The following is a 25,276-nucleotide window of genomic DNA, read 5'->3' as shown; positions in this document are numbered from 1 at the left end:
GGTCTGGAACTCCTGGGCTCAACTGATCTGCCCACCTCTGCCTCCCAAAGTGCTGGGATTACAGGAATGGGCCACCTTGCCCAGCCTATTCTCAAATAGTAAAAAACCATCCGCTGTCTTTGTTCTTTTAGCTCTGTATGTTTTAATCTGTTTAAGAAGTTAGAAAATCTGCTGCTTTGTTTTTATAAGTTGTATTATTCTGCTTGGGCTGCCACAAAAAAAGACCATTGGGTAGCTTACACAACAGAAATGTAGTTCTCATAGTTCTGGAGGCTGGACCGTCCAAGATCAAGGTCTGCCGGGTTCAGTTTCCCATGACATCTCTCTTGCTGGCCTGTAGACAGCTACCTTCTTGCTATGTTCTCACACAACAGGGAGAGAAAAAGAGATCTCTGATGTCTCTCTTTTTTTTTTTTTTCTGGATACAGAGTTTCCACTCTGTCACGCAGTCTGGAGTACAGTGGCACGATCTCGGCTCACTGCAACCTCCACCTCTCGGGTTCAAGTGATTCCCTTGCCTCAGCCTCCTGAGCACTGGGATTATAGGCTTGTGGCACCGTGCCCAGCCAACTTTTTTATTTTTTATTTTTTTTAAGTAGAGATGGGGTTTCACCATGTTGGCCAGACTGGTCTTGAACTCCTGGCTTCAAGTGATCCACCTGTCTTGGTCTCCCAAAGTGCTGGGACTACGAGCATGAGTCACCGCGTGTGGCCTGTTGTCTCTCCTTATAGAGACATTAAATTTATCATATTAGGGTTCCATCTTCATGACCTCATTTGACCTTGATTACTGCTTACTCCAAATACAATCACATCACGGGTGAGTGTTTCAACCAATTAATTTAGGGGGTGGGGGAACACAATTCAGTCCACAGCATGGCTAAAATTTATCTAGTTTTTCAAAAATTCGTCATATACTCAAGGCACTCAGTTATAAAGAGGAGGACCTGAGTTCAGTTGGATTGGGTTTCAAAGAACAGACCCAAAAGAGAGTTTGTAGAAGAGTCAGGAGCAGGGGGCGGATCACATAGGAAGCATCTGACCACAGTTAGAGATTACTGACACTTCAGCAAGGAAAGGAAACTGTTGCTTACCCTTTAAAAACAAGTCCTACTGATAATACACACCTACCCAGGACTTATTTGCACAGTGTTTAGAATTCACAATACAAAGAAACTATATATATTCTTGGAACTTAGTTGACTTCTCGTTTCAATGTTACCAAAGTATTTGCTACTACAACTTTGCCTGACAAATGGCACCCATGCCCTGTGGTGTTTTCAGCCCCAGCAGGTGCACCTGTGTAATGAGAATCCTCTATCCACGCTTGACCAGCGTTCCTGTTTGTAGCTGTCTCTCTGGTTTTGCAGACATTTCCTCTGTTCTGCAGTCTCATGCTGCTGTGCAATTTCATTACGTGTCTCTGCTTTTCCCAAATGCTTTCTCTCCCATGACCCCCACATTCCCCAACCCTCCACATCCTCCGCTCCAACCCTCCAGCACCACCTGGCTACTTCTGCCGCTAGTCCCTGCCTTCCCTCCCAGTATTCCCAGTGCAAGACCACCTGGCTACTTCTGCCTCTAGTCCCTGCCTTCCCTCCCAGTATTCCCAGTGCAAGAAAACCAAAGATTCAACCACTGTGAACTTGGACTTCATGTCTTTAAATGGAAAAAAATGAATGTTCACATAGAAGTCTCGGAGGTTTAAGGTTTGCATTCTCTTGGTAACTGATACTTTGAAGGTGTTCTGTGTTCTTTATGAGATAGTCAAGTGCAGCCATAAGGTTCATATACTCACAGAGCTAGAGACGGGAGGCAGGGCTCACCACACAGGACACATGGGAAGCCTTAGTGTGGTCAGGAGGCAGAAAGCAAGGAGAGGGGAAAGCCGAGACCAGAGTCTTTATTGAGGTTTCTGCAGAAAGGCAAGGCCGGGCAGACTGAACACAGTCCGAGCTAGTTAGGACTGGCTAGTCTGCATGATTTCAGCAGCTCTAAGCTACACGAGTGTTCTATAGTTGTCTGGTACCTGGCCATGGGGTGATGAAGGCAGAGGAATAATGCATTCTGGGGTGAACAGGCCTGATAGAGGAAGTCTAGCTCTAGACTGGTTTGTTTGCATATCAAAGGGCTGAGCCCTTGCTAACTCAGAATTGCCCAGCCCCAGGAGGGACAGCCTACCCAAGCAGAAAGGTTTTTAAGATGTCAAAACTCATACAGAAAATAAAAAATGGAAACAACACCAAAAGAACGGGGGAGTTACCTGAATTTACTTTTTATTCTCACTTTTCCACCCATTTCTCCATGATTTTCCAGTCTTGTTTTTGTTCTCAAAATGCAGAAATTTTTTCTGTAGGGCATACAAGGACTGTCTGTCAATTAAAACGCATTTTAAAGGATGCTTTCTGCTCCGATTTCTATAACCAGGGCAAAGATTGTAGCAGAATGCCTGTCTTTTTGTAGCACTGTTAGGTGGGAGATGTAATTCACTCAGCACTTATGTTTTGAGTGCCTGCTGTATGCAAGGTGCTCTGCCAGCCCTCAACAATGTATAAAAATTAAGGCCATCAGCAGGCAGAGCTGCAGACTGTGATAAGCTATAGAAACTGTTTAAAAGGAGGAGATATAAACATGGCTCTAAAGAAATTGTATAAGAGGTCAAATCCTTTTGGAGGAATCAAGAAAAAGAATCAATGAGGAATCAAGAAAAATTATGGAGGAGGATTTATTTAAGACAAGCCTTAAAGATGAGTAGGATTTTGACAGGTAGGATGGGAGGAGGAGGAGGTTCTTAAGACACAAAGGACACACGGGCATGTGAGTACAAGGCTGATGATGATCAAGAAATGGCAAACAGTCCGGTCAGCAGGAATGTAGGATTCTCCTAGTATAGTAAGGAAAATTGGGGCTGAAAAGTGGATTGTGGTAAAACCGTAAAGAACCTTGAATGCCACAAGGAAGGATTTAACTTTGTTGGAGGAGGTGAGCATCTTTTGTGGACTTTTTAGCAGCAATTGCTTGATTTCAGCTGAGCATGTCTCCTCAGTGTTCCTGCGGATAAGATGAGCAGTAATGCTGTTGGAGGGATTTATAACTGGATGTTCTTGGGCTCAAGTGATCATCTTACCTCAGCCTCCCAAGTAGCTGGGACTGCAGGCATGCACCGTTACTCCTGGCTAATTTGTTTTCTAAAGTTTTTAGAGACAAGGTTTTGCTATGTTGCCCAGGCTGATCTCCAACTCCTGGGCCCAAGCAATCCTCCTGCCTCAGCCTCCCAAGGAACTGGAACTACAGGTGAGATCCACTGCACCCAGATCAGTATTTTCTTTTATATGATCTTAATTTTACTTTCAAACTTCATAAGTATATCCCCTGTTTTGCATGTTCTGAGAGCAGATGAGCGTGTTGATGCTCACCCTGATGATGTGGTGACTTTGACTCGATTCCCTCTCTGCTTGGATGAATGAGTCCTCCTTTTATCTCTCATCTCTGCACCTCTGTCTCCTTTATACCAGTCATGCAAAAGGCTCAGGTTCAACAGCACAGTGATCATATGAAGGGCACTCTTCTCTTCTGCTGTCCCTAGGAGCAGCGGCGCTAGCCATGGCTGCAGACATAGGACATCTGCCATTTTGACTCTTTGAGAGCAACTCCCTGGCAATGAATAATGTGTAATTTGATTGAAGAAAAAAAATAACTGAATGACATGCCTGCAAGGATGACGTGCCTAAGTGACTCAGCTGGAGAGTGACTCTCATCTCCAGTCTTTCTCTACCCATGGCCATCTTGCCAGGGTTCGTTGAAAAATGCATTGTATATTTCAGTTGCTAGGACAGAAGGTTTTAAATGTTTTCACCACCCAAAAATGATAAGTATGTAAGGTGGTGGATTTGTTAATTAGCCTCATTTAATCGTCCCACATTACAAATATATATCAAAATGTCATCCCATGAATATATACACTTATTATTTGTCCAGTAAAAATAAAACAAGAAGTGTTAGTTTCTTTGTGGAAAGTGGCCCTGAAACTAGGTCAGCGGCAGGTGCCAGGATTGTGTGTGTTATCATGGCCCTTGAGGTTAGGATTCCAGATCTCAGGATGGTCCTCATGGAGGCCAGGTGTCTCCTGTGGTTTTCACATTCTGACCTGGCTTCTAAGGGAAAACCAGGTTTGGGGCATTTCACAAAAAGTAGGTGGATCATGAGGTCAGGAGTTCGAGACCAGTCTGGTCAACATAGTGAAACCCCGTCTCTACTAAAAATACAAAACATTAGCCAGACGTGGTGGTGGGTGCTTCTGATTCCAGCAGGTCAAGAGGCTGTGGCAGGAGAGTCACATGATCCCAGGAGGGGAGGTTGCAATGAGCCAAGACTACACCATTGCACTCCCCACCAGGCAACAGTGCAAGACTCCATCTCAAAAAAAATAACACTTTTTCATTACTTTTGTTTCCCTCGACATCATCCTCTCACCACAAGGGGTCAGTCAGCACATTTTGCCTTCAACCAAGGCAAAACACCAGGTGATGTGATCATCCCTAGGCGGGCCTGGTGTTCCTAAGGAACTGATGAAGCTCCTGTGAGCTCTTTCTTGCAGCCAAGGGAAACCTGATTTAGTAGATTAGTGAGGCTGGCCTCTCATTTCTGTTCCAAATATGCTGCTAATAGGCCCTTTATATCCAGGTGGAGTACGTATGGCTGTGAAGGGAGATCAAAAATTCCAACTCACTGCAACCAGTTGGCAAATGACTAAGAAAATCTTTCAACACCTTTGTTCATTAGGCACTAAACACTGTGCTCAGTGACAAGTAACTGCCAATACAGCAGCAGTTACAAATGGGCCCCAACAGCAGGTGCTGATTAAAAAGTACATTTGTGGTCCAGCGTGGTAGCTCAAGCCTGTAATCCTACCACTTTGGGAGGCCGAGGTGGGTGAATCACTTGAGATCAGGAGTTTGAGACCAGCCTCGCCGACATGGTGAAACCCCATCTTTACTAAAAATACAAAACTTAACCGGGTGTGGTGGGAAGCACCTGTAATCCCAGCTACTCAAGAGGCTGAAGCAGGAAAATCGCTTGAACCTGGGAGGCAGAGGTTGCAGTGAGCTGAGATCATGCCACTGCACTCCAGCCTGGGTGACGGAGAGAGAAACCATCTCAAAAAATAATAAGTTCATCTGTGGTGGTGAGAAGAGAGGCTGGAGGTGTCTTTATTTAGCCCACACTTATTCCGTGTGTAAGCTACAGCCCTATGGCATGAGGACTGACTTTAGGAGTCATCTTTGCTTTTTCTTTCCTTGTCTGAAGTTATAAGCCAGGGCTGTGCTGTGTTTGGAAATACAGCCCTCTTGGGTTTTATGGCTGTGTGACATTCACGGTTTGGGTTTATTTTCCTTGTTCTCTGGAACTGGTCGTTTTTGTTCCTTCCACTCCATCGACAGAGACAGTTTTATGAATACATTGCATCTCAATCAGTCTGGCTGCAGAAATAAGTCAGCAAACAGAGAGCTCTGTGTGTGTCCTGGCAGGAGCAGCCACCATCATCATTAGAAATGTAAGAAGTAGTGTGTGTCCTCCAACAATTAATAAATATCGTACATCAGATAGATGCAAACCATTTATTCAGTGAGGTGCTATCAAGGGAAAGGAGGCATTTTTATCCCAGGATATTTAGAGGTAAAGAGACTGAATCCTGGAAAGGTTAGATATCTTCATCAGGTGGTTATGAGCAAAGCACGCAGGTTTTCAGACTCCCAGATCATCCACTAGTTTTCAATACTGATTTAATGCAGTGTGCATCAGAACAACACACTGAAGCCTAGAAACCTCTCCTGCAGCACTTTGTGGTGGTGGTTTGGTACAAGCATGGAGAACCGCCATGACGGCCTTTGCAAGCCTCTGTGCCCTGCTACTTGATTCTCTTTCCAATCACCTCCGCTTTTTTCCAGTGCTTACTTATGATAGTACCACCACATATTAAACGCTCTCTGTTGGTTTTTTTTTGGCTTCTACCTTCCCACCCCAGGCTGGAAAGTCTCAGGATAGGTGGATTTTCAGAAGCGTGGTGAAAGTCCTGTTAGCAACACTGCAGATCTGTAAGGTACTTTGCAATTTAGAAAGCATGTTCACGTGATCCTGTCTCAGCCTCTGAGCAACCTGTGGCAGAGGCAGGGAATGTATTATGATGTTTGTCTCAGAATCAAGACTATATTTGTTGAATTCCTGTGATACATCAAGGACTGTACTGTAGGTATTTTATAGTCAGGCCTTTGGCTAACCTATATGGAGTCTTTGTAAAATTAGAAAAAGTGCCCTGTAGAGGATGCCCCTTCCTCTAGAGTAACTCAGCCCCATGCCAGGGCAGGCATCAGGCTAGATTTCAACCCTTCCATACCCTCAGCACCTTGCACGGAGGCTGGGTAGATATTAATGTATTTACTTCTCATTACAGATCTATACTGTGGACAATACCCCCTTTCTACAGATGAGAAAACTGAGGCTCAGGAAGGCTAAATGTCTTAGGAAGAGTAACAAAGATTCCTGGTCTTGGAGCTGGATTTAAACCCCAGCTCTTCTGAGTTCTAAGCCAGTGGTGGTTTTACGAGGACATTCTACCCTTGGCCCACAGCAAAAGCCTCTGCAGCTCCTTCCCAGCTCTCCCAGAGCAGTGCTAGGATGAATCTCCTCCTCCAGAAGGCTCTGGGCATTTGCCATTTTGCCTCTTCAGAAAGAAATGCCACTTTCAGGGATGCTTCTCAGACTTGATAGATCAGCGTCCCCTGGGGATCTTGTCGGAGGGCCTGGGCTGAGCTCTGAGCATCTGCATTTCAAGGTCCCAGGCCATGTGGTTCCTGCTAGTCCATGGACCACACTTTGATTAGCAGACCCTTAATAGAGCAGAAACCAGTCATGGAGTTCCACCTTTTCCCATTGTCCTGAAGACACAATGAAAAGGTAAACAAATGTGTATTGAGCATATACTATGCATTAGGCTCAGTTCCTTCTAGCAGATAAAATGGGAGGAAGTAGCCACACTCAGTGTAATTTAATGATTACATCACTCATACCCTTTGCAAGGAAAAATCACAACAAGTTAAGAAAAATGAAAGGAATTGGATTGACTCAATAGGGAGCATGAGGCCTTGGGGGTCCCATAGGCAGGCACCTCAGCCGGCTCAGGAGGATGGGCTTCCTGAAGGAGACACTGAGTATGGTGGTAGCATCAAGAATGATGGTTACTCTCTGTGTAATAACTGTCTGGAGTGTATGGAGTGCCAGATGCGATGCCACACAGTTTGTGTACTTTCTATTATTTAATTTTACAATACTTTGATAACAGAGGTGTCCAATCTTTTGGCTTCCCTGGGCCACGTTGGAAGAAGAACAACTGTTGGGCCACATATAAAATACACAAACACCAATGATAGCTGATGAGCAAAAAAAGAAAAGAAAAAGATCCATGCATAAATCTCATAACGTTTTCAGAAAGTTCATGAATTTGTGTTGGGCCCCATTCAAAGCCGTCTGGGTCGCATGCAGGCCGCTGGTTGGATGAGCTTGCTATAACACATTATTTCACAGAGATTAAGCAATTTGCTGAAGCCAACAGAACTGAGTCGGTGTACGATTTTATAGTTTATATCTTATACTTTTTAGCCCAACAAATTTTGGTAGTGATTTTGTGCCCCTCTGCCCAGTAAGAACTTAGAGCACCAAGTATCATTTCCATCCAGGTAGATCTGATTGATCTGGGAGTTTGTTTATAAAGCAGCTTCCTGGGCACCATTGTGGACTTACTGAATCTGAACTCTGAAGGTGAGGTCCAGGAATCTGCCTCTCCCAAGCTTCCCTAATGAGGCTGATGAACACTGCTTTAAGAAGTTGGCATCTTGGAAAGAAAAGTGGGTGCCATGTAATAGAATCCTGACCTACCCAACTCCCTTTATCATCTTCACTATAAAAATGTAATAGCCTCGAGGGTGGGCGCAGTGACTCACACCTGTAATTCCAGCATTTTGGGAGGCCGAGGTGGGTGGATCAGTTGAGGTCAGGAGTTCGAGGCCAGCCTGGCCAACATGGTGAAACTCCATCAATACTTAAAAAAAAAACTACAAAATTAGCTGGGCGTGGTGGTAGATGCCAGTAATCCCAGCTACTTGGGAGGCTGAGGCAGGAGAATTGCTTGAACTGGGGAGGCAGAGGTTGCAGTGAGTCAAGATTGCATCATTGCACTCCAGCCTGGGCAATAAGAGTGAAACTCCATCTCAAAAAAAAAAAAAAAAAGGTCATAGACTCACTAAACAGAAATGGGTATTAGGTATATATTTCTTTGTTTATATACATAGAAATTCTATGTAAATGTACAAAATATGCATAGAGTAAAAAATCAGCAAGAAGGCAGAAGAATCTAAATGCATTTAATCAACTCTGTAGGAAAAGCTAATCACTTGAATGACTTACTGCTTGACACACAATTTTGAAGAAAAGCTCTTTATGCAAACTTGTCTAAAACGTCCTTAAAGTTTAGACAAGATATAGATAGAAATAGAATGGAATAAAATATTTTATTTCTATAGATAGAAATAGGAAAATTCGCCCACAGGGATATAAGACGTCTTCTCATTTATAAAAGGCTCAATGACAAATGATGTTTCTAAAACTCAGTTGGAAATACCGTTAGACAAATTGGTTTAAGAAGTATCCTTTAATTGCACATTCTGAATGTAGACAAGATAATTATTAGGTGAATAGATTTTAGGCAAATTAGCTTTTAGTAAATTGGTTTAGGGAAAATTGGTCTTTTGCTTTTTACATGTTCGGGGCATAGAAATAGAACCTGGAAGTTATCCCAGTGACTCCTTAGGATGGACATTGGTTCAGATGCTGGATGGAACTGATGCATCCTGGCCTCCAGTGTTGTCATATTCCTGCCTCAGACAGCACCATACACCAAGGAATTTAGCGCCCTGAGCCACTGATTCTCAGCTCCTTGTGTATGCCGAGCATTTTGGCAAGCTTTTTTTTTTTTTTTGGAGATAGAGTCTTGCTCTATTGCCAGGCTGGAATGCAGTGGCACAACCTCGGCTCACTGCAACCTCCCACTCTCTGGTTCAAGTGATTCTGCTGCCTCAGCCTCCTGAGTAGCTGCGACTACAGGCAGCTGCCACCATACCTGGCTATATTTTGAATTTTTAGTAGAGACAAGGTTTCACCACATTGGCCAGGATGGTATCAGTCTCCTGAACTCATGATCCGCCCACCTCGGCCTCCCGAAGTGCTGGGATGACAGGCGTGAGCCATTATGCCTGGCTGGGAAGCATCTTAATTCTAAATGTCTGGCCCAGAGATTCTGGTTCTGCACATCCAAAGTAAAGTCCATGAGCACAAACCTGCATCAGGCAGTTATTGCAGGTGTTCCAAGGACCCTACTCTGGGAAATGGTGCCCCTTTGTTCAGAGAAAAGGACAGAAGTTAGAGGCCAAGAGTTATTTTTGACTGTGGCTTTTTAGAAATGCAATGCTGGGCAGGGCACGGTGGCTTATGCCTATAATCCCAGCACATTGGGAGGCCAAGGCGGGCAGATCACTTGAGAGGTCAGGAGTTTAAGACCAGCCTGACCAACATGGTAAAACCCCATCTCAACTAAAAATACAAAATTAGCCAGGCGTGGTGACAGGCATCTGTAATTCCAGCTACTTGGGAAACTGAGGCAGGAGAATTACTTAAACCCGGGAGGTGAAGTTTGCAGTGAGCAGAGATTGCGACACTGCACTCAGCCTGGGCAACAAGAGCAAAACTGTCTCAAAAAAAGAAAAAAAAAAAGACACTTCAGTGCAAACCTAGCAAATGCTATACCTCCTGAAGTGTTAAGGATTTTATTCCAGGGACCCTTAACTCATAGTCCTTCATTTGAAGACTCTGGTTCTCTATAGCAGGTGCTCATTTCTTTGGTCAGGAGAAAGAAACAGGAGGGCAGAGTGGAATTCTCTGCCTAGGAAGGGGCAGTGATTATATTGAGTTCTGCCCATCTTGTTAATCAATAGCTTATTGTAACATTCTACCACTTCTTGTCACTTCCATAGCCACCGTGCCTGGCTGCACTAAGGCTTCTAAGAGCCATGGAAGTGAACCCTTCAATAAGAGGAACTGGACAACGGTGTTGAGCTTTTCTGTGTCTCAGCACTTTGGAACTAGCTAGCACTGCCTGTTAAGTTCTGAACGTGGTGACCTTGCACCATGTCCATGAGAAACAATAATGAACAGGATAAGCCCTCGGGAACAAACACACAGAAGCCTTGTGGTTATGACTGGTTTGCATTTTTGTGTTAGGGGAACAGTCTCTTCAGGTCCCATGAAGTTAATAGAATTTTCTATGTCTTAGCTCTAGGATCAGCAAGTTAGTGTCCATATGCCACAACTGTGGGATCCTAAAATTGTCACCCATTTCAGGCTCATATCTCCCTCCTAGAGTATCTATTTCCAGGAAAGGTGTGAATTCATCCCACAGCAGGTCATCGTAATTTGGCTCATTCTGTAAACACAATTTGCGTCTCTTATGATGTGAGCTGGGCACTGAACAAGATGCTGAGCTTTGAGATACAATAATAAATTACACAGTCACTGTTCTCCAGGAGAGGAGACAGTTATGTAAACAGGAAGTGCAGCATAGTGTCTTCAGAGACCCTGTTTCGTCATCTGCAAGCATGAGATAGTCATGGCCTCTACCTCAGACTTGCTGTAAGGATGAAACTGGTTAGAATAAAAAGAGCACTGAGAATAGTATCTGGCACATGGTGAGCATGATAGAAGTCTCGACTGTCACGACTGTCATCATTCCTGCCATCATCAACACAGACGTTACATTCGTCCACATTCCCACTGTCTTTCCACAGAGTGGGAAGAAGGATGTAATGATCAAGGAAGGCTTTTCGGGGGAGATTGTTTGTGATCTGGATCTGAAGGGCGACAGGTAATTGACCAAGAAGACAAAACGGGAGAATATTCCAAACTGGGAGAAAGTGACATGCAAAGGCCTGGGGTCATGGAAACATCAGGCAGTTTAGGAAACTCAGCAGCTCGGGAGTGAGGGTGGATGGTGTGGGTAATGGTGAGAAAAGGGGTCTGGAACTAAAGGGGAGGTGGGGAGGCCGGGAGTGCTCCTCTCCAGCTCCGTAGTGGGATAGAGACAGGCATCTTGGAAGGTGAGGATCCTGGAGGAGGCTGGGGAAGACTGCAGCAGCTCTTGGGAGAATGGCCAAGGCCACCTGGTCAATTTTGTTGAGGGTGGAGACCCTGAATCCATGAGCCACCAAATAAGTAGGATCCACAGGAGAAAAGCAATCTGGACTGTAGGAAAGATTATGCTCTCGCTTTTCAGGTGCCGTAGATAAGGTTAATTCCAACAGGAGTAACCAGAGCAGGCTTCATAGAAGCACACAATGTGGACACAAAGAGATGAACCAAGCAGCAGCCAGCCCATGGAAGGCCTTGAATGACGTATCAGGAAGGTTCAGTCCATGGATGGGTTTGAAGCTGAGGAGCAACATGATCACATTTGTGCTCTAAGAATTGCATTTTGGGAGGACTGTGAGTTAAACTGGAGGAAGGCCACGTTCTAGGCAGATCATTGGAGAAGGATCTGTGGCCTCCGAGATGGAGAGTCAGAACTGTGTGGTGCCCCCAAACGGTGTGCCAGTGTGGCATTGAGACTCCCCACTCCTCCCTGCTATGCTGTTCCAGACCGTGCTTCTCCCAGGCAAGCTTGCAACCTACAGGAAATTCATCCGGGTCCCTCTCCAATGCCAAATGATTTCCAGAAACATGGGGTACAGCAGCAGACTACAGCATCTCCCCAAAAATGGCCTGGGAACTAGTCTGACCCTGGGCTCAAATGTGGAGCATCTCTAGGAAGCCTCAAATGGTGTTGTCATGGAACCCAGCGGGTGGTTCTAGGTAGGTTCCAACAGCCTAGAGTGCCCTGGAGGGGCCTCCTTACTGTTTCAGCAGCCCACGCTTGAGTGTCCCCACCCATCCAGCAGTCACTTTCATCCTACCCCACTCAGGCACCCAAGCCAGGATCTGCAAAAACTAATCTTCACAAAGCACCCTCTCAAGGCAGGATGGTCGTCCCTAGGTGACAGATGAGGGAATTAAGGTTGGCAGCAGTAGAGGCATTTGCAGACTGACATGCTGTTGGTGCACTTGACCCTGGGGCTGGCTTTAAATCCCATGCCTGTTGGGAAGTGCCAGCTTTGAAAGGATCTATTCACATCATAATGGCAAAATTGTAGGCCTATATTGTAGACTAGCATGTATTAGTCTGTTTTCTGTTACTGTCACAATACCTGAGGCTAGGTAATTTATGAAGAAAAGATATTTATTTAGCTCACATCTCTGCAGACTGGGACATATGAGAAACGTGGTGCTGCTGTTGAGGACCTCCAGCTGCTTCCAGAGGAAAGCGGAATGGCAGCTTGTGTGTGTAGACAGCACGTGGCAAGAGAGGAAGCAAAGGAGAGAAACTGAGAAGCCCAGACTTTTTTAAACAAACCACTCTCCCTTGGGAACTAATCTGTTCCTGGGAGAGCTAGAACTCACACCCACCACTAATCTATTCAGAGGGATCCACACCCATAGCCCAGTCACCTCCCAGCAGGCCCCACCTGTTAAAGGTTCCACCTCCTGACATCCTTACATTGACAATTAAATTTCGCCATGAGTTTTTGCAGGGACACACTGCATCCAGACCATAGTTTCATATATCCTAGCAAAGGTTTCCTTGATGGTCCAAGGGTTTTCGTGAGCAGAAATGTTCATCACATGCCTCCTTCCCCCTGCCTCACTATCTGGGCTGCTCTCAGGTCTCCATCGGACATACTATGCATTGGACATCACAGATGTCTGGGTTCCTGAAGGCCCTTATGGTCAGTGCACTTGGAGTAGGAAACAAGAGTCAATGGATGCTGCTTGCTGAGTAGCATTCATCATGCTGGTATCTCCGATTGACACATGTTACCTGAAAGGCCCACCTCAATGGCCGCAGTCTCCAGATGAGTACATCTGATGTTCTGGGTTTCTTCTGATGCCCCCAAACTCACATCTGCCTCTCACCCTCTTTCTGCCGCAGATCCTGGTGCCCCTGTGAAATTGCCTTGTCTGCCAGTGAAACTATCGCCTCCGCTACCTCCAAAGAAAGTCATGATCTGTATGCCCGTGGGGGGGCCAGACCTCTCGCTGGTGTCCTACACAGCCCAGAAGAGTGGCCAGCAGGGTGTGGCCCAGCACCACCACACCGTCCTGCCGTCCCAGATCCAGCACCAGCTGCAGTACGGCAGCCACGGCCAGCACCTCCCCTCCAGCACCGGCTCCCTCCCCATGCATCCCTCGGGCTGCAGGATGATAGACGAGCTCAACAAGACACTGGCCATGACCATGCAGAGGCTGGAAAGGTAAAGGCGGGCACCAGGAGGGAAGACAGGTGGAGAGGGGCTGGCTGGGGAGCCGGGCTTAGGGGTTTGGACCATGACTTAGGAATGTGAACAAGGGCTCATCCCCACTGGAGGGAAAAGTTTGAAAGTAAAATAAGACAAAAAGACTGAAGGTCAAAGCATGGAAGAAAATAAATGTTGCCAACTGAAAAGCTCTAGGATAATCACATTTATCAGAAAGAAAAACTAACACACACACACACACACACACACACACAAGCATAGACATATGCTTTTATATATACATGCTTGTGTATATATGTATGAATATATGAATGTTGGTATACACACATACACGTATATGCTTGTATATATACACAGTCCTCAGTGTCATCAATAGGTTCATGAAAATTGCAACCTCCATGAAATAAAATGTAACGAAACCAACTTCACCACAGGGTAATTGATATAAACAAGGCTTAAGTTCCTATGGCATATTTCTGGTCAAAAAAGTATCACCAAACTTCTAAATAAAGACCAGAACACTTTCAATATTAAACATTGAAATCAATATGAGCTGTACATACATTTAAGAGAGATTGATAAAAACAAGGAAGGTGACTACCCAGTTATTCCAGTTCAGAGTGGTGGCAAGCCAGAGTCTGTCCCAGTAGCTCAGGGCACAAGGCAAGATCTGGCTCTGGCCAGACATCATCCCACAGCAGGGTGCAGTCACACCCACACCTACACTCAGACCTAGGACAGTGTAGACACGCCATGTCACCTGGTGTGGACATCTTAGGGATGTGAGAGGAAATCTGAGTACATGGAGAAAACCCGTGCAGTCATGGGGAGAATGCAAACTCCACACAGAAGATGGCCCCAGCTGGGAGTCAGCTTTTTTTTCTCATCAATGTTATGGCAAAATGGCATTGAATGAAATTACCTTATTCAAGGACCTGCTGTATATCCATCTATGTATATATGTGGGTGTACACACATACATACACATGTACATACACACGTGCACATATTATGTCTCTATAAGCATTAACATTTTGTAAAAGAATATATGTATAGACCAGGTACAGTGGCTCACGCCTGTAATCTCAGCACTTTGGGAGGCTGAGGCAGGTGGATCACCTGAGGTCAGGAGTTCAAGACCAGCCTGACCAATATGGTGAAACACTGTCTCTACTAAAAATACAAAAATGAGCCGGGCATGGTAGTGTGCACCTGTAGTCCCAGCTACTGGGAAGCTGAGATAGGAGAATTGCTTGAACTCGTGAGGCAGAGGTTGCACTGAGTCGAGATTGTGCTGCTGTACTCCAGTCTGAGTGACAGAGCAAGACTCCATCCCAAAAAAAAAAAAAAAAGAATGTATATATATAGTCAATAATAGTGTTTACCCCTGGGGTGGTGAAATGGGGAGAAAATACTTTTATATTTCACCTCTGTCTATACTGCCTATTAGTTCTATGTATATTACTTTTATGATACTCAAAAGAATTCAAATGTGAAAGAAGATAGGGGATGGCAGGTGTTGGAAGGAAACAGGAGGGCTGGGAAAGGTGGAAAGATATACTCTGTTCTTGCTGATGGAGGAAGCAGAGTCCCAGGGTCTGATTATAAGCGCATGTGCCACTAATACTTGGCCACTACCAGGACAGCTCCCTCTCTCACCAGAATCGGCCTTCTACTGCTCTTCAGGGAGAGCTGCAAAGATGACCCCACAGGCAGGCCTGCAGCAATGCCCCTAACTCCTCACCTAGGGAGATCGCTCAAACTGGTTCTGAATTACTCTTGATTGTGTGTGCGCACATGATGGTGTGTGTGTGTATTCTCAAACACCACCACCTACCTCAGATCCAAGAAGGGACTGGGATTCCAATTGTGGCTCTAGGGCATGTTGTTTGACTTAGTGCCCTGATGTGACAAGGAGAAAGTGTGTATATCAGGTTCAAAGAGTATGTCTGACTGGGAGCCGAATGCTTGCCCCATAGTTGTGGCTACTGGTCACTGGGTCCTATGGATGGAAAATTGTAGTCTGGAGGTCCAGAATATCACCAGAAAGGCAAAACCAAGATGCACAGGCAGGAGCTTCTGGGTGTGTTTTCCTGACTCTCAGTGGCTTTCTCTGCTCCTGCCTCTTAGCTGAGTATTCTGCATTTGGGAAATGAGTGATTCGCTGGGAGGCTGCTGTGTCTGGATTTCTGACTTGATTACTCGGTGTTAACACCTGCCCTTGCTACAAAAGAAAAAAACAAAACTTAATTTGGCCCCTTGCTATCATTTGCAGCTACTCTTGTTATTAATTTGGGTGGCACCTTTTAATCTATTACACATACACGTTGTCGTCACTGTCATCGTCATCTTATTAAATCCTCACATCACCTACGGAAGCTGAGTATATGGAGAAACTAAGGGAGGGTCGCTAAGTTCCCCAAAGCCACCTTCTCAAAGGGGAGCCCACAAATGGCTTATCTCACATCTGCAATCACGTAAGTGCAGACGTTGAGAACAAGCTTTTAGATACTCTTACAGCAATCGGACAGAATAATTTCATGTCTGTTGAATCTTGACATTAAAAAGGGCTTCATTATTTTCTCATTCGTTATATTTTACAAAAGCATCAGTTTTTGATGGATTAAAAATTTAAAGAACTAAACAGTAAGAACTGTTTCTTCCCTGTAGACGTTTGGAAAACATTGCCCTAGGTAGCAAGTTGAGAGGCCAATGGTCTAGCCTGGGACTTCCCTCTCCAAGCCCAGAGCTCTTTGTACTAACACACAGCTGCTTCCTAAAGACAAGCAGCAGTCAACATCATTGCCCACTCCATGTCTATGTGCACACAGTAGGTTTTTGTATTTCTCATGAGCTTCAGTTATTAGAAAAGATACTCGTGATAGCATGTTAATAGGATATTGCTAAATATGCTTCCACTTTAAAAAACCATATTAAAAGGTTCAATTAAAGATGCTAACTAACAAGTTTTATTATATACGTGGGTATTCGTGGAATATTTCAGTTTAATTTACATCAATGGGCAGATCTAGTGGGATATGGGAATTTTGGGGGGAGGGGTTTTGGGATATGCAGCATGATCTGGCAGCAGAGCCAAGGCAGTCTCTGCTTTGTCCCAACCCGGATGCATTTCCTCCTCCTTTCTCCCTCACTTCACACTCGAGGTCAAAGCATAGGATTGTCCTAACAGACCAACCAGGCTGCAGAGATTTATACATGCATCACTTTGACAAGATCACCACCCTAGAGAAAGAGAAGCTTTCTTCCCAAAGGCCACCCCAGAGGCCTTCTTTCCAAATAAAGATTGGAGAGATTTTTCTGAATGTCCCCATCATCTCCAGGAAGAATCTGAGAGTAGGCCAGGGTCACAGGCCACACTGCTCAGTGTAGGGAGGGAATCACCAGCTGTTTTGGATAATTTCCCCCTGATTTTTACTACTTAAAAATGCTCCTTGTTGCCTGCCGATGTGATTTCATTCTTGTTTTAACAAAGTTTTATGCAGAAAGAAAGAATCATTTTTCTGTCCTTTTGGCAATTTCCAGTGACCCCAAAAAACTCTTCAAGAAGGGAGAGACATTACCAGACATTCAAGTATCCTGCCTACAAAGTTCCTTGGATCAACCCCCTTGTTCGTGCCATTGCTGCCCCCTGAAATCTCAGAGAATGTCACTGTAGGGCATCGGTCCAGACGGACAGTCTGATCCTGATGAAAAAGGTATAGGAGTGTAAAAACTCGCGTGGTGAAGTAAACAGCATCAATGCTGTTTGGACCATACATTTGGACAAATCATCTTATCATTGAAAGGGGCCTTGAAGACCATCCAGGCCACCAAGCCCCTGCCCACAGCAGTGTTCCTGACCGTTGATCCTCTGGTCTCTGTTCCAACAGGACCTCTTCCAGGTCCCAAGATAGCCTGCTCTATTGTCAGGAAGGTCCAACTGTTACAAAGTTCCCTCTCTTCTAAAATTTTTACTGATGAAATTTATATCTGCCCCTTCCCCAATCTTACTTCTATTCTTCCTTTCCTGTGAAAGGCTTTTAAATCTTTGAAGATAGCTACCATTCTCTTCATCTAAGGACTCCTCTAGATCTTATACCATCTTGATCATTTTCCCCTGAGATTATACCAAATCTCCTCTGTTTTATATGAAGTTATTTGTTATTTATATTTTTTATTTTTGAGACAGCAACTCATTCTGTTGCCCAGGCTGCAGTGCAGTGGCATGATCATGGCTCTCTGCAGCCTCAACCTTCCAGGCTCAAGCAATTCCCCCAACTCAGCCTCCTGAGTAGCTGGGACCACAGGTGCATGCCACCACACCCAGTTAATTTTTTAAAAATATTTTTTGTATTAGAGACTGAGGATTGCCTTGTTGCCCAGGCTGGCATCAAACTCATGGCCTAAAGTGATCCTCCTGCCTCAGCCTCCCAAAGTTCTGGAATTACGAGTGTGAGCCACGGCACCTGGCATAGAAGTTCTTTGCCCTGCCTAAATCTGCTTGATGGCACCGAACAGTGATGTGGTTATTTATAGCTTTGTCTCACAAGATTTGGGAGAAGGATCTAGAGTCCACTCGAAGCAAATTTAAAGGGTCATATTTATTTAAAATCGCAGGGCTGCCCTGGGCAGTGGGGGCCAAGCTGGCAGCAGTAATCACCCCCCACTTCAGTTAGTTCCAGAATTAACTGCCAGAGTTTGAATCTTAAACACACCACATGTTAGCTGTGTGACCCTAAGCGTGTGGCTCAACCTGTTTGATTTTCATGCCTTATCTGTAAAGTAAAGATAATAATGCCAGTAGCCTCATTAGGGTTATTGATGAGGATCAAATTATTTAATGAATCCCAATCAATGGGGTGATTGCATGGTACATAGTAAGCAGCTAACAAATGCTATTGAACATGAGCTAGCACATAGCATTTGTCTTCAGTGACCCTAGGGCAGTTTTGATCCAGTCTTGTTGGAGATTTTTGTTCATTTGAGTAGGTTTCCTCAAACTGATTGTCCTCATTCCCCTCACACTTGGGAGCCACATCTTTTTGAAGGTGGTGTTTTAACATTTCAAATATTGTTTTTTTACATTTAGATTTCCCCTCAACTTTCCATTCTAATTAATACCACTGCATGTTTTTTTTTTTTCATTTTTATATTTAAATCTTTGCTAGTCTTTACTCTCATTTTTAAGGTGCAAGCTTTTTAAAAAAAAATCATTAGAGAGCTAGAATTCATGGTTATCTAGTGACCTCGTTGTGGGAAGACCATTTTTATAATTTATTGTTATTTCAATCATTTTGGGGGAACAGGTGGTTTTGGTTACATGGATAAGTTCTTCAGTGGTAATTAGTGAGATTTCGGTGCACCTGTCACCCAAGCAGTGTACACTCCCCGCAGTGTGTAGTCTTTTATCCCTCACTGCCCTCCCACCCTTCCCCCTGAGTCCCCAAAGTCCATTATAACATTCTTCTGCCTTTGTTATCATTTCAGAGATGATGCAGTGCTTTTATTTTTAATATCTGCAGTAAGCTCTGTGGTCTCATTGGCACTGATCCTAGAAGTCAGATGTAAAGTCCTAATCAGGACCCCTTTTCTTTCTGATCTTAATTCGGCTGATCAGTTCTCTGTGTTCCAGTGTCCTATTAGTAAAATGAAGGTGGAATGTAGACCCGTGTTGACCCTGAAGGAATTTTAGGAAGATTCTTAAGGGACTGCACTTTCAAGAAGTCTTTCCCTTCTCCATTAAAGGCAACTTCATGTCTTCAGTCGCTCATGCAAAAAAACCTGGGGTCACCCTTGACCCCTTCCTTTCTCTGGTCCCCTACATCTGACTGCACATCCTATCTGGTCCACACTGTGAATACTCAGGGACAGGATCAGCCATTTCCCATGAGCTCCTGCCCCTCTGGCCTGAGCCTCAGTCGGCCTTGCCTGGCTTGCTGCAGCTCCTCCCACCTGGTGTCCTGCAACCCCACCACAACAGGCAAGGAAACAGGGTTTCAGGAAAGTCAGATCATGACTGTCTTTGTCTGCCAGGCTGCTATAAAAAAGTAACACAGAACGGGTGACCTAGATGACAGAAATGTATTGTCTTCAGTTCTGGAGGCTGAAAGTCTGAGATCAAGGTGCTGACAGGGTGGGCTTCTCGCAGGGCCTCTCTCCTTGGCTTGTAGGTGGTGTCTTCTCCCTGTGTTCTCTTGTGGTCTTCCCTCTGTGTGTGGCTGTTCCTCATGTCCTCTGCTTATAAGGACACCAATCATGGTGGATTAGGGCCCACACCGCTGACATCATTGTAACTTCCTCACCTCTTTAAAGGCCCTACTTCCAAATACAGTCACATTCTGAGGTCCTGGGGCTAAGGACTTCAACATATGGCTGTATCTGGGGACACAGTTCAGTGCTTAACAGTGGCCGTGCCCAAAATGCTCCTGCCACTGTCCAGCTCACTAAGAGTAGAAAAGCAAAGTCCTCACCATGGCCCAAAGCCTACTCCCGCTTTAGATTTTGCCAAGAAAAATCTGCTTACTCTTCAAGATGTTATTAAAATACCAGGTCCCTGTGACCCCCTTCTCAGATTCTCATACAGAGCTCTGGCTGTTGCACACTTGCATTGGGTTATGTGTCAATATATTGTCTTTTTAATATGGACAGGAACCATCCTAGTCTCTTCACACTATGGTTTGAGTGTCTCTCCTCCAAAATTCATGTGTTGAAACCTGTCCTGTCACTGTGGCCTCCCTCGCTTCGTCGACTGCCCTCTGTGTTGCTCCCTCCTCCGTCACCCAGTGGCCTTCCCGCCATTCTCGCACATTCTTGGACATGCTGGATGCCTCCTGACAGGGCCATGGCACTGAGTCTTCCCCTAGTAGGACTGCTGTTCCCTCAGATTACTCAGGGCTCCTACACTCACCTGCCCCGGGTCTCTACCCAAATGTCACGTTTTCAACAAGGTCCTTCCTGGTCAAAATTGCAACCCCCCTCGCAAGACATCCTGTTCCCCAGCTCCTTTTATTCTTGTGAAAGCATTTTTTATCATCTAACATTCTGTGTCCTTTGCCTTTCATTTGGTTTGTTGCTCTTCTTACCTATGGAAAATACAGTCTACAAGGACAAGAACTGTTTTGTTGATGGGTGCATCCAGAATGCCTACAGCAGGGCCTGGCTTACAGGTGTGAGTGAGTGAGTGAGTGAGTGAGTCAGTGGGTGGGTGGGTGGGTGAGTGAGTGAGTGAGTGAGTCAGTGGGTGAGTGGGTGGGTGGGTGGGTGGGTGAGTGAGTGAGTGGGTGGGTGAGTGAGTGAGTGAGTGAGTGAGTGGGTGAGTCAGTGGGTGAGTGGGTGGGTGGGTGAGTGAGTGAGTGAGTGAGTGAGTGAGTGAGTGAGTCAGTGGGTGGGTGGGTGGGTGGGTAGGTGAGTGAGTGAGTGAGTCAGTGGGTGAGTGGGTGGGTGGGTGGGTGGGTGAGTGAGTGAGTGAGTGAGTCAGTGGGTGAGTGGGTGGGTGGGTGGGTGGGTGGGTGAGTGAGTGAGTGAGTGAGTCAGTGGGTGAGTGGGTGGGTGGGTGGGTGGGTGGGTGAGTGAGTGAGTCAGTGGGTGGGTGGGTGGGTGGGTGAGTGAGTGAGTGAGTGAGTGAGTGAGTCAGTGGGTGAGTGGGTGGGTGGGTGAGTGGGTGAGTGAGTCAGTGGGTGAGTGGGTGGGTGAGTGGGTGGGTGGGTGGGTGAGTGAGTGAGTGAGTCAGTGGGTGAGTGGGTGGGTGAGTGGGTGGGTGGGTGAGTGAGTGAGAGTGAGTCAGTGGGTGAGTGAGTGGGTGGGTGAGTGAGTGAGTGAGTGAGTCAGTGGGTGGGTGAGTGGGTGGGTGGGTGGGTGAGTGAGTGAGTGAGTCAGTGGGTGAGTGGGTGGGTGGGTGGGTGGGTGAGTGAGTGAGTGAGTGAGTCAGTGGGTGAGTGGGTGAGTGAGTGGGTGGGTGGGTGAGTGAGTGAGTGAGTGAGTCAGTGGGTGAGTGGGTGGGTGGGTGGGTGGGTGAGTGAGTGAGTCAGTGGGTGAGTGGGTGGGTGGGTGGGTGAGTGAGTGAGTGAGTGAGTGAGTGAGTCAGTGGGTGAGTGGGTGGGTGGGTGGGTGGGTGAGTGAGTGAGTCAGTGCGTGAGTGGGTGGGTGAGTGGGTGGGTGGGTGAGTGAGTGAGTGAGTCAGTGGGTGAGTGGGTGGGTGGGTGGGTGGGTGAGTGAGTGAGTGAGTGAGTGAGTGAGTGAGTCAGTGGGTGAGTGAGTGAGTGAGTGAGTCAGTGGGTGAGTGAGTGAGTGAGTCAGTGGGTGAGTGAGTGAGTGAGTGAGTGAGTGAGTGAGTGAGTCAGTGGGTGAGTGGGTGGGTGGGTGAGTGAGTGAGTGAGTGAGTCAGTGGGTGAGTGGGTGGGTGGGTGGGTGGGTGGGTGAGTGAGTGAGTGAGTGAGTCAGTGGGTGAGTGGGTGGGTGGGTGGGTGGGTGGGTGAGTGAGTGAGTCAGTGGGTGGGTGGGTGGGTGGGTGAGTGAGTGAGTGAGTGAGTGAGTGAGTGAGTCAGTGGGTGAGTGGGTGGGTGGGTGAGTGGGTGAGTGAGTCAGTGGGTGAGTGGGTGGGTGAGTGGGTGGGTGGGTGGGTGAGTGAGTGAGTGAGTCAGTGGGTGAGTGGGTGGGTGAGTGGGTGGGTGGGTGAGTGAGTGAGAGTGAGTCAGTGGGTGAGTGAGTGGGTGGGTGAGTGAGTGAGTGAGTGAGTCAGTGGGTGGGTGAGTGGGTGGGTGGGTGGGTGAGTGAGTGAGTGAGTCAGTGGGTGAGTGGGTGGGTGGGTGGGTGGGTGAGTGAGTGAGTGAGTGAGTCAGTGGGTGAGTGGGTGAGTGAGTGGGTGGGTGGGTGAGTGAGTGAGTGAGTGAGTCAGTGGGTGAGTGGGTGGGTGGGTGGGTGGGTGAGTGAGTGAGTCAGTGGGTGAGTGGGTGGGTGGGTGGGTGAGTGAGTGAGTGAGTGAGTGAGTGAGTCAGTGGGTGAGTGGGTGGGTGGGTGGGTGGGTGAGTGAGTGAGTCAGTGCGTGAGTGGGTGGGTGAGTGGGTGGGTGGGTGAGTGAGTGAGTGAGTCAGTGGGTGGGTGGGTGGGTGGGTGGGTGAGTGAGTGAGTGAGTGAGTGAGTGAGTGAGTGAGTCAGTGGGTGAGTGAGTGAGTGAGTGAGTCAGTGGGTGAGTGAGTGAGTGAGTCAGTGGGTGAGTGAGTGAGTGAGTGAGTGAGTGAGTGAGTGAGTGAGTCAGTGGGTGAGTGGGTGGGTGGGTGAGTGAGTGAGTGAGTGAGTCAGTGGGTGAGTGAGTGAGTGAGTGAGTGAGTGAGTGAGTGAATGGAGAGCCTCTCATAGCTGCAGTGATAGTCTTTTGCTTATTAATCTGCTTCCTATTGATGGATTGCGTTCTTACAAGGCATATGTTGTATAAATATTAAGCAGTATTGGTGGTTTGTAACCTTTTAAAGTTTCTTTGTTCTAACAATTTGAACTGTTCCCTCTGTTCAGAATGCACTCTCTTCCATCCTGTCCTCTACCACCCACTCCAGCTTCTTTTGCAAGGAAAAATTATTGTTCTTCAAGATGTTATTAAAATACCAGGTCCTCTGTGATCCCTTTTCAGATTCCCACACAGAGCTCTGCCCTCCTGCACACAGTCCTTTTGCATCCTTGCGTCAGGTTATATGTTTGTATATTCTCTCTTTAATGTGGACAGGAACAATCCTTGTCTCCCCATTTGCTGTAGTTTGAGTGTCTCTTCTCCAAAATTCGGGAGTTGAAACTTAATGGCCAATGAGATAGTATCAACAGGTGGGGACTTTAAATGATGATTAGGCTATGAGGGTGTCTCCTGCGTGAATGACATTAGGACCCTTATGAAAGGGACTTCACACAGCGACATAAAGCTCTCTTGGCCCTCCATCGTGCGAAGGTGCTGCATTTCTCCCAGACAGAGGATGCAGCCCTCACCAGAGAGCCAAATTTGTCAGCACCTTGATCTTGGACTTTCCAGCCCCCAGAACTGAGAGAAAATAAATTTCTGTTCTATTTAAATTACCCATTCTCGGGTATTTTATTACAGCAGCACAAATGGGCCACAATAGCACTTGACCCTTAATGTGCCATAGTACCTGCCATGTAGGGAGGATTCTGAAAATATTTCTTCAGTGGCTTTCATTAAAAGTTACTCTAATCTTTGAAATAGAAAAGTATCTTACTATTACAATCAGTGTTTTGTTACAAACTTTCCTAATTATAGAAACAGGCTTTTGCATACTTACCTGGCAGTGAAGATACCATGATCACGAAGATGGTTTTCCCAGGGCGAGGCTTACCCATTGCATTCAGGATATACTGACTCCTGCATTCACCCAAATGTGGGAAACTTGAAGTAAGGAAATGTGTTCACACCTTTCAAGAAAGAGACAGAGAGAGAGAGAAAAGAGAGAGAGACAAAGAAAGAAAGATACGAAAGAAAGAAAAGAAGGGAGGGAGGAACAAACAGGCTTTTGCTGTGGATCCGCTCCTGCTTTCCCTGTGGGCCATTCCTGTTGTGTTGTGTTTGATGTTAGAAGCAACGTATAAAGTTCCTCCCTTAAAGTTAAACCTAGGTCTTTGCTTGTCGTGTCTGGTCATATCAAACTAGAGCTCCAGACACTATAATTTCGATTATGAACCTTAGCCATCATTGAAGTACCTCATCCCTTCTTTTACTTCTCTTGGAGCAAATCCTTCATGAATGGCAAGGTCGGGGAGGGGTCATCATCCTTAGCTAAGGTAGGGATGCTAAGATTGCTAAGGTGTAGGGAATCGTATTTGATGGCCCAGCTCTATCCAGTGTCCTCGGACTAAACCTGAAAGTTAACTTCCAGAATTTTATGCTGAGACCTGAAAAACAGGAGCAATCATGTAAGGAGGAGAAAGGCAATTTGGGTACATCCTAGACAGATTAGAGGAAAGAGTATATTGATCGACCAGATGAGTTCACATGGGAAGAATAATTGAAATCTCTGAGTTTAAACTAAAAAGGCAAAATATGAATGAGTATTTGTATCAATTGATGCAAAATATCAATAGATTTTTTTTTTTTGAGATGGAGTCTTGCTTTGTCACCCAGGCTAGAGTGCAGTGGCGTGATCTCGGCTCACTACAACCTCCACCTCCCGTGTTCAAGCAATTATCCTGCCTCAGCATCCTGAGTAACTGGGATTACAGGCATGTGCCACCACTCAGCTAATTTTGTACTTTTAGTACAGACAGGGTTTGACCATGTTGGTCAGGCTGGTCTCGAACTCCGGACCTCGTGATCCGCCAACCTCAGCCTCCCAAGGTGCTGGGATTACAGGCATGAGCCACCATGCCTGGCTAATAGATATTTTCAATGATGCTTTATTTACACCCAATGTGTTTTAGTTTAGGAAAAATTTGAGTACCATACATTTAGTTCTGATGGAAATTGCCACCTATGGGCCTTAAAAATAAACAAATAAATACATTTCTAATAAATTCATTCTTTATTTGCCTCTCCCTGTCCCAAAGTCCCTGAGCAGCTAGATGAAGAAAGCTCTAACATTTGCCGGGAAAAAATTTCAGGCAATTACTGACTTGTAAACCTTGAATGAAAACAGGCCCTGCAAAAAGAAGGGATGGTGCCTGTGTTTGCTTAGCAACCAGAAGATCCATCAGTTCTTTGCTGAGTGCATTTTCTAGACCAGGCTCCGGCTTGGCCCTGGCGATATAACAGAGAACAAAATACAGACGATACCCTCAGTGCAGCTTAGAACCTGCTGGGAGTATAAACTGGACAGATCAGTGCCCATGAGAGT

At 46.0% G+C, this 25,276-nt stretch overlaps 1 protein-coding gene and 1 pseudogene across 27 annotated transcripts in view; both read left to right on the top strand.

The window, feature by feature from the left end:
• PHACTR1 (phosphatase and actin regulator 1) overlaps positions 1 to 25,276 on the top strand; it is a 586,860-nt gene that overhangs the window by 483,442 nt on the left and 78,142 nt on the right. For all 27 annotated transcript variants that reach the window (XM_054254802.2, XM_035294894.3, XM_054254801.2 and 24 more), the window contains one exon: positions 13,127 to 13,448. In XM_054254802.2, coding sequence (XP_054110777.1) covers positions 13,127 to 13,448 — 322 coding nt within the window. The remainder of the gene's footprint in view (positions 1 to 13,126; positions 13,449 to 25,276) is intronic.
• LOC118153421 (U1 spliceosomal RNA) lies at positions 23,724 to 23,870 on the top strand (annotated as a pseudogene).

The sequence above is a fragment of the Callithrix jacchus genome, chromosome 4 (genome assembly GCF_049354715.1).
Source record: "Callithrix jacchus isolate 240 chromosome 4, calJac240_pri, whole genome shotgun sequence".
NCBI lineage: Eukaryota > Metazoa > Chordata > Mammalia > Primates > Cebidae > Callithrix > Callithrix jacchus.
The sequence above is the reverse complement of the archived record's forward strand: the minus strand, read 5'-3'. Positions and strand labels throughout refer to the sequence as shown.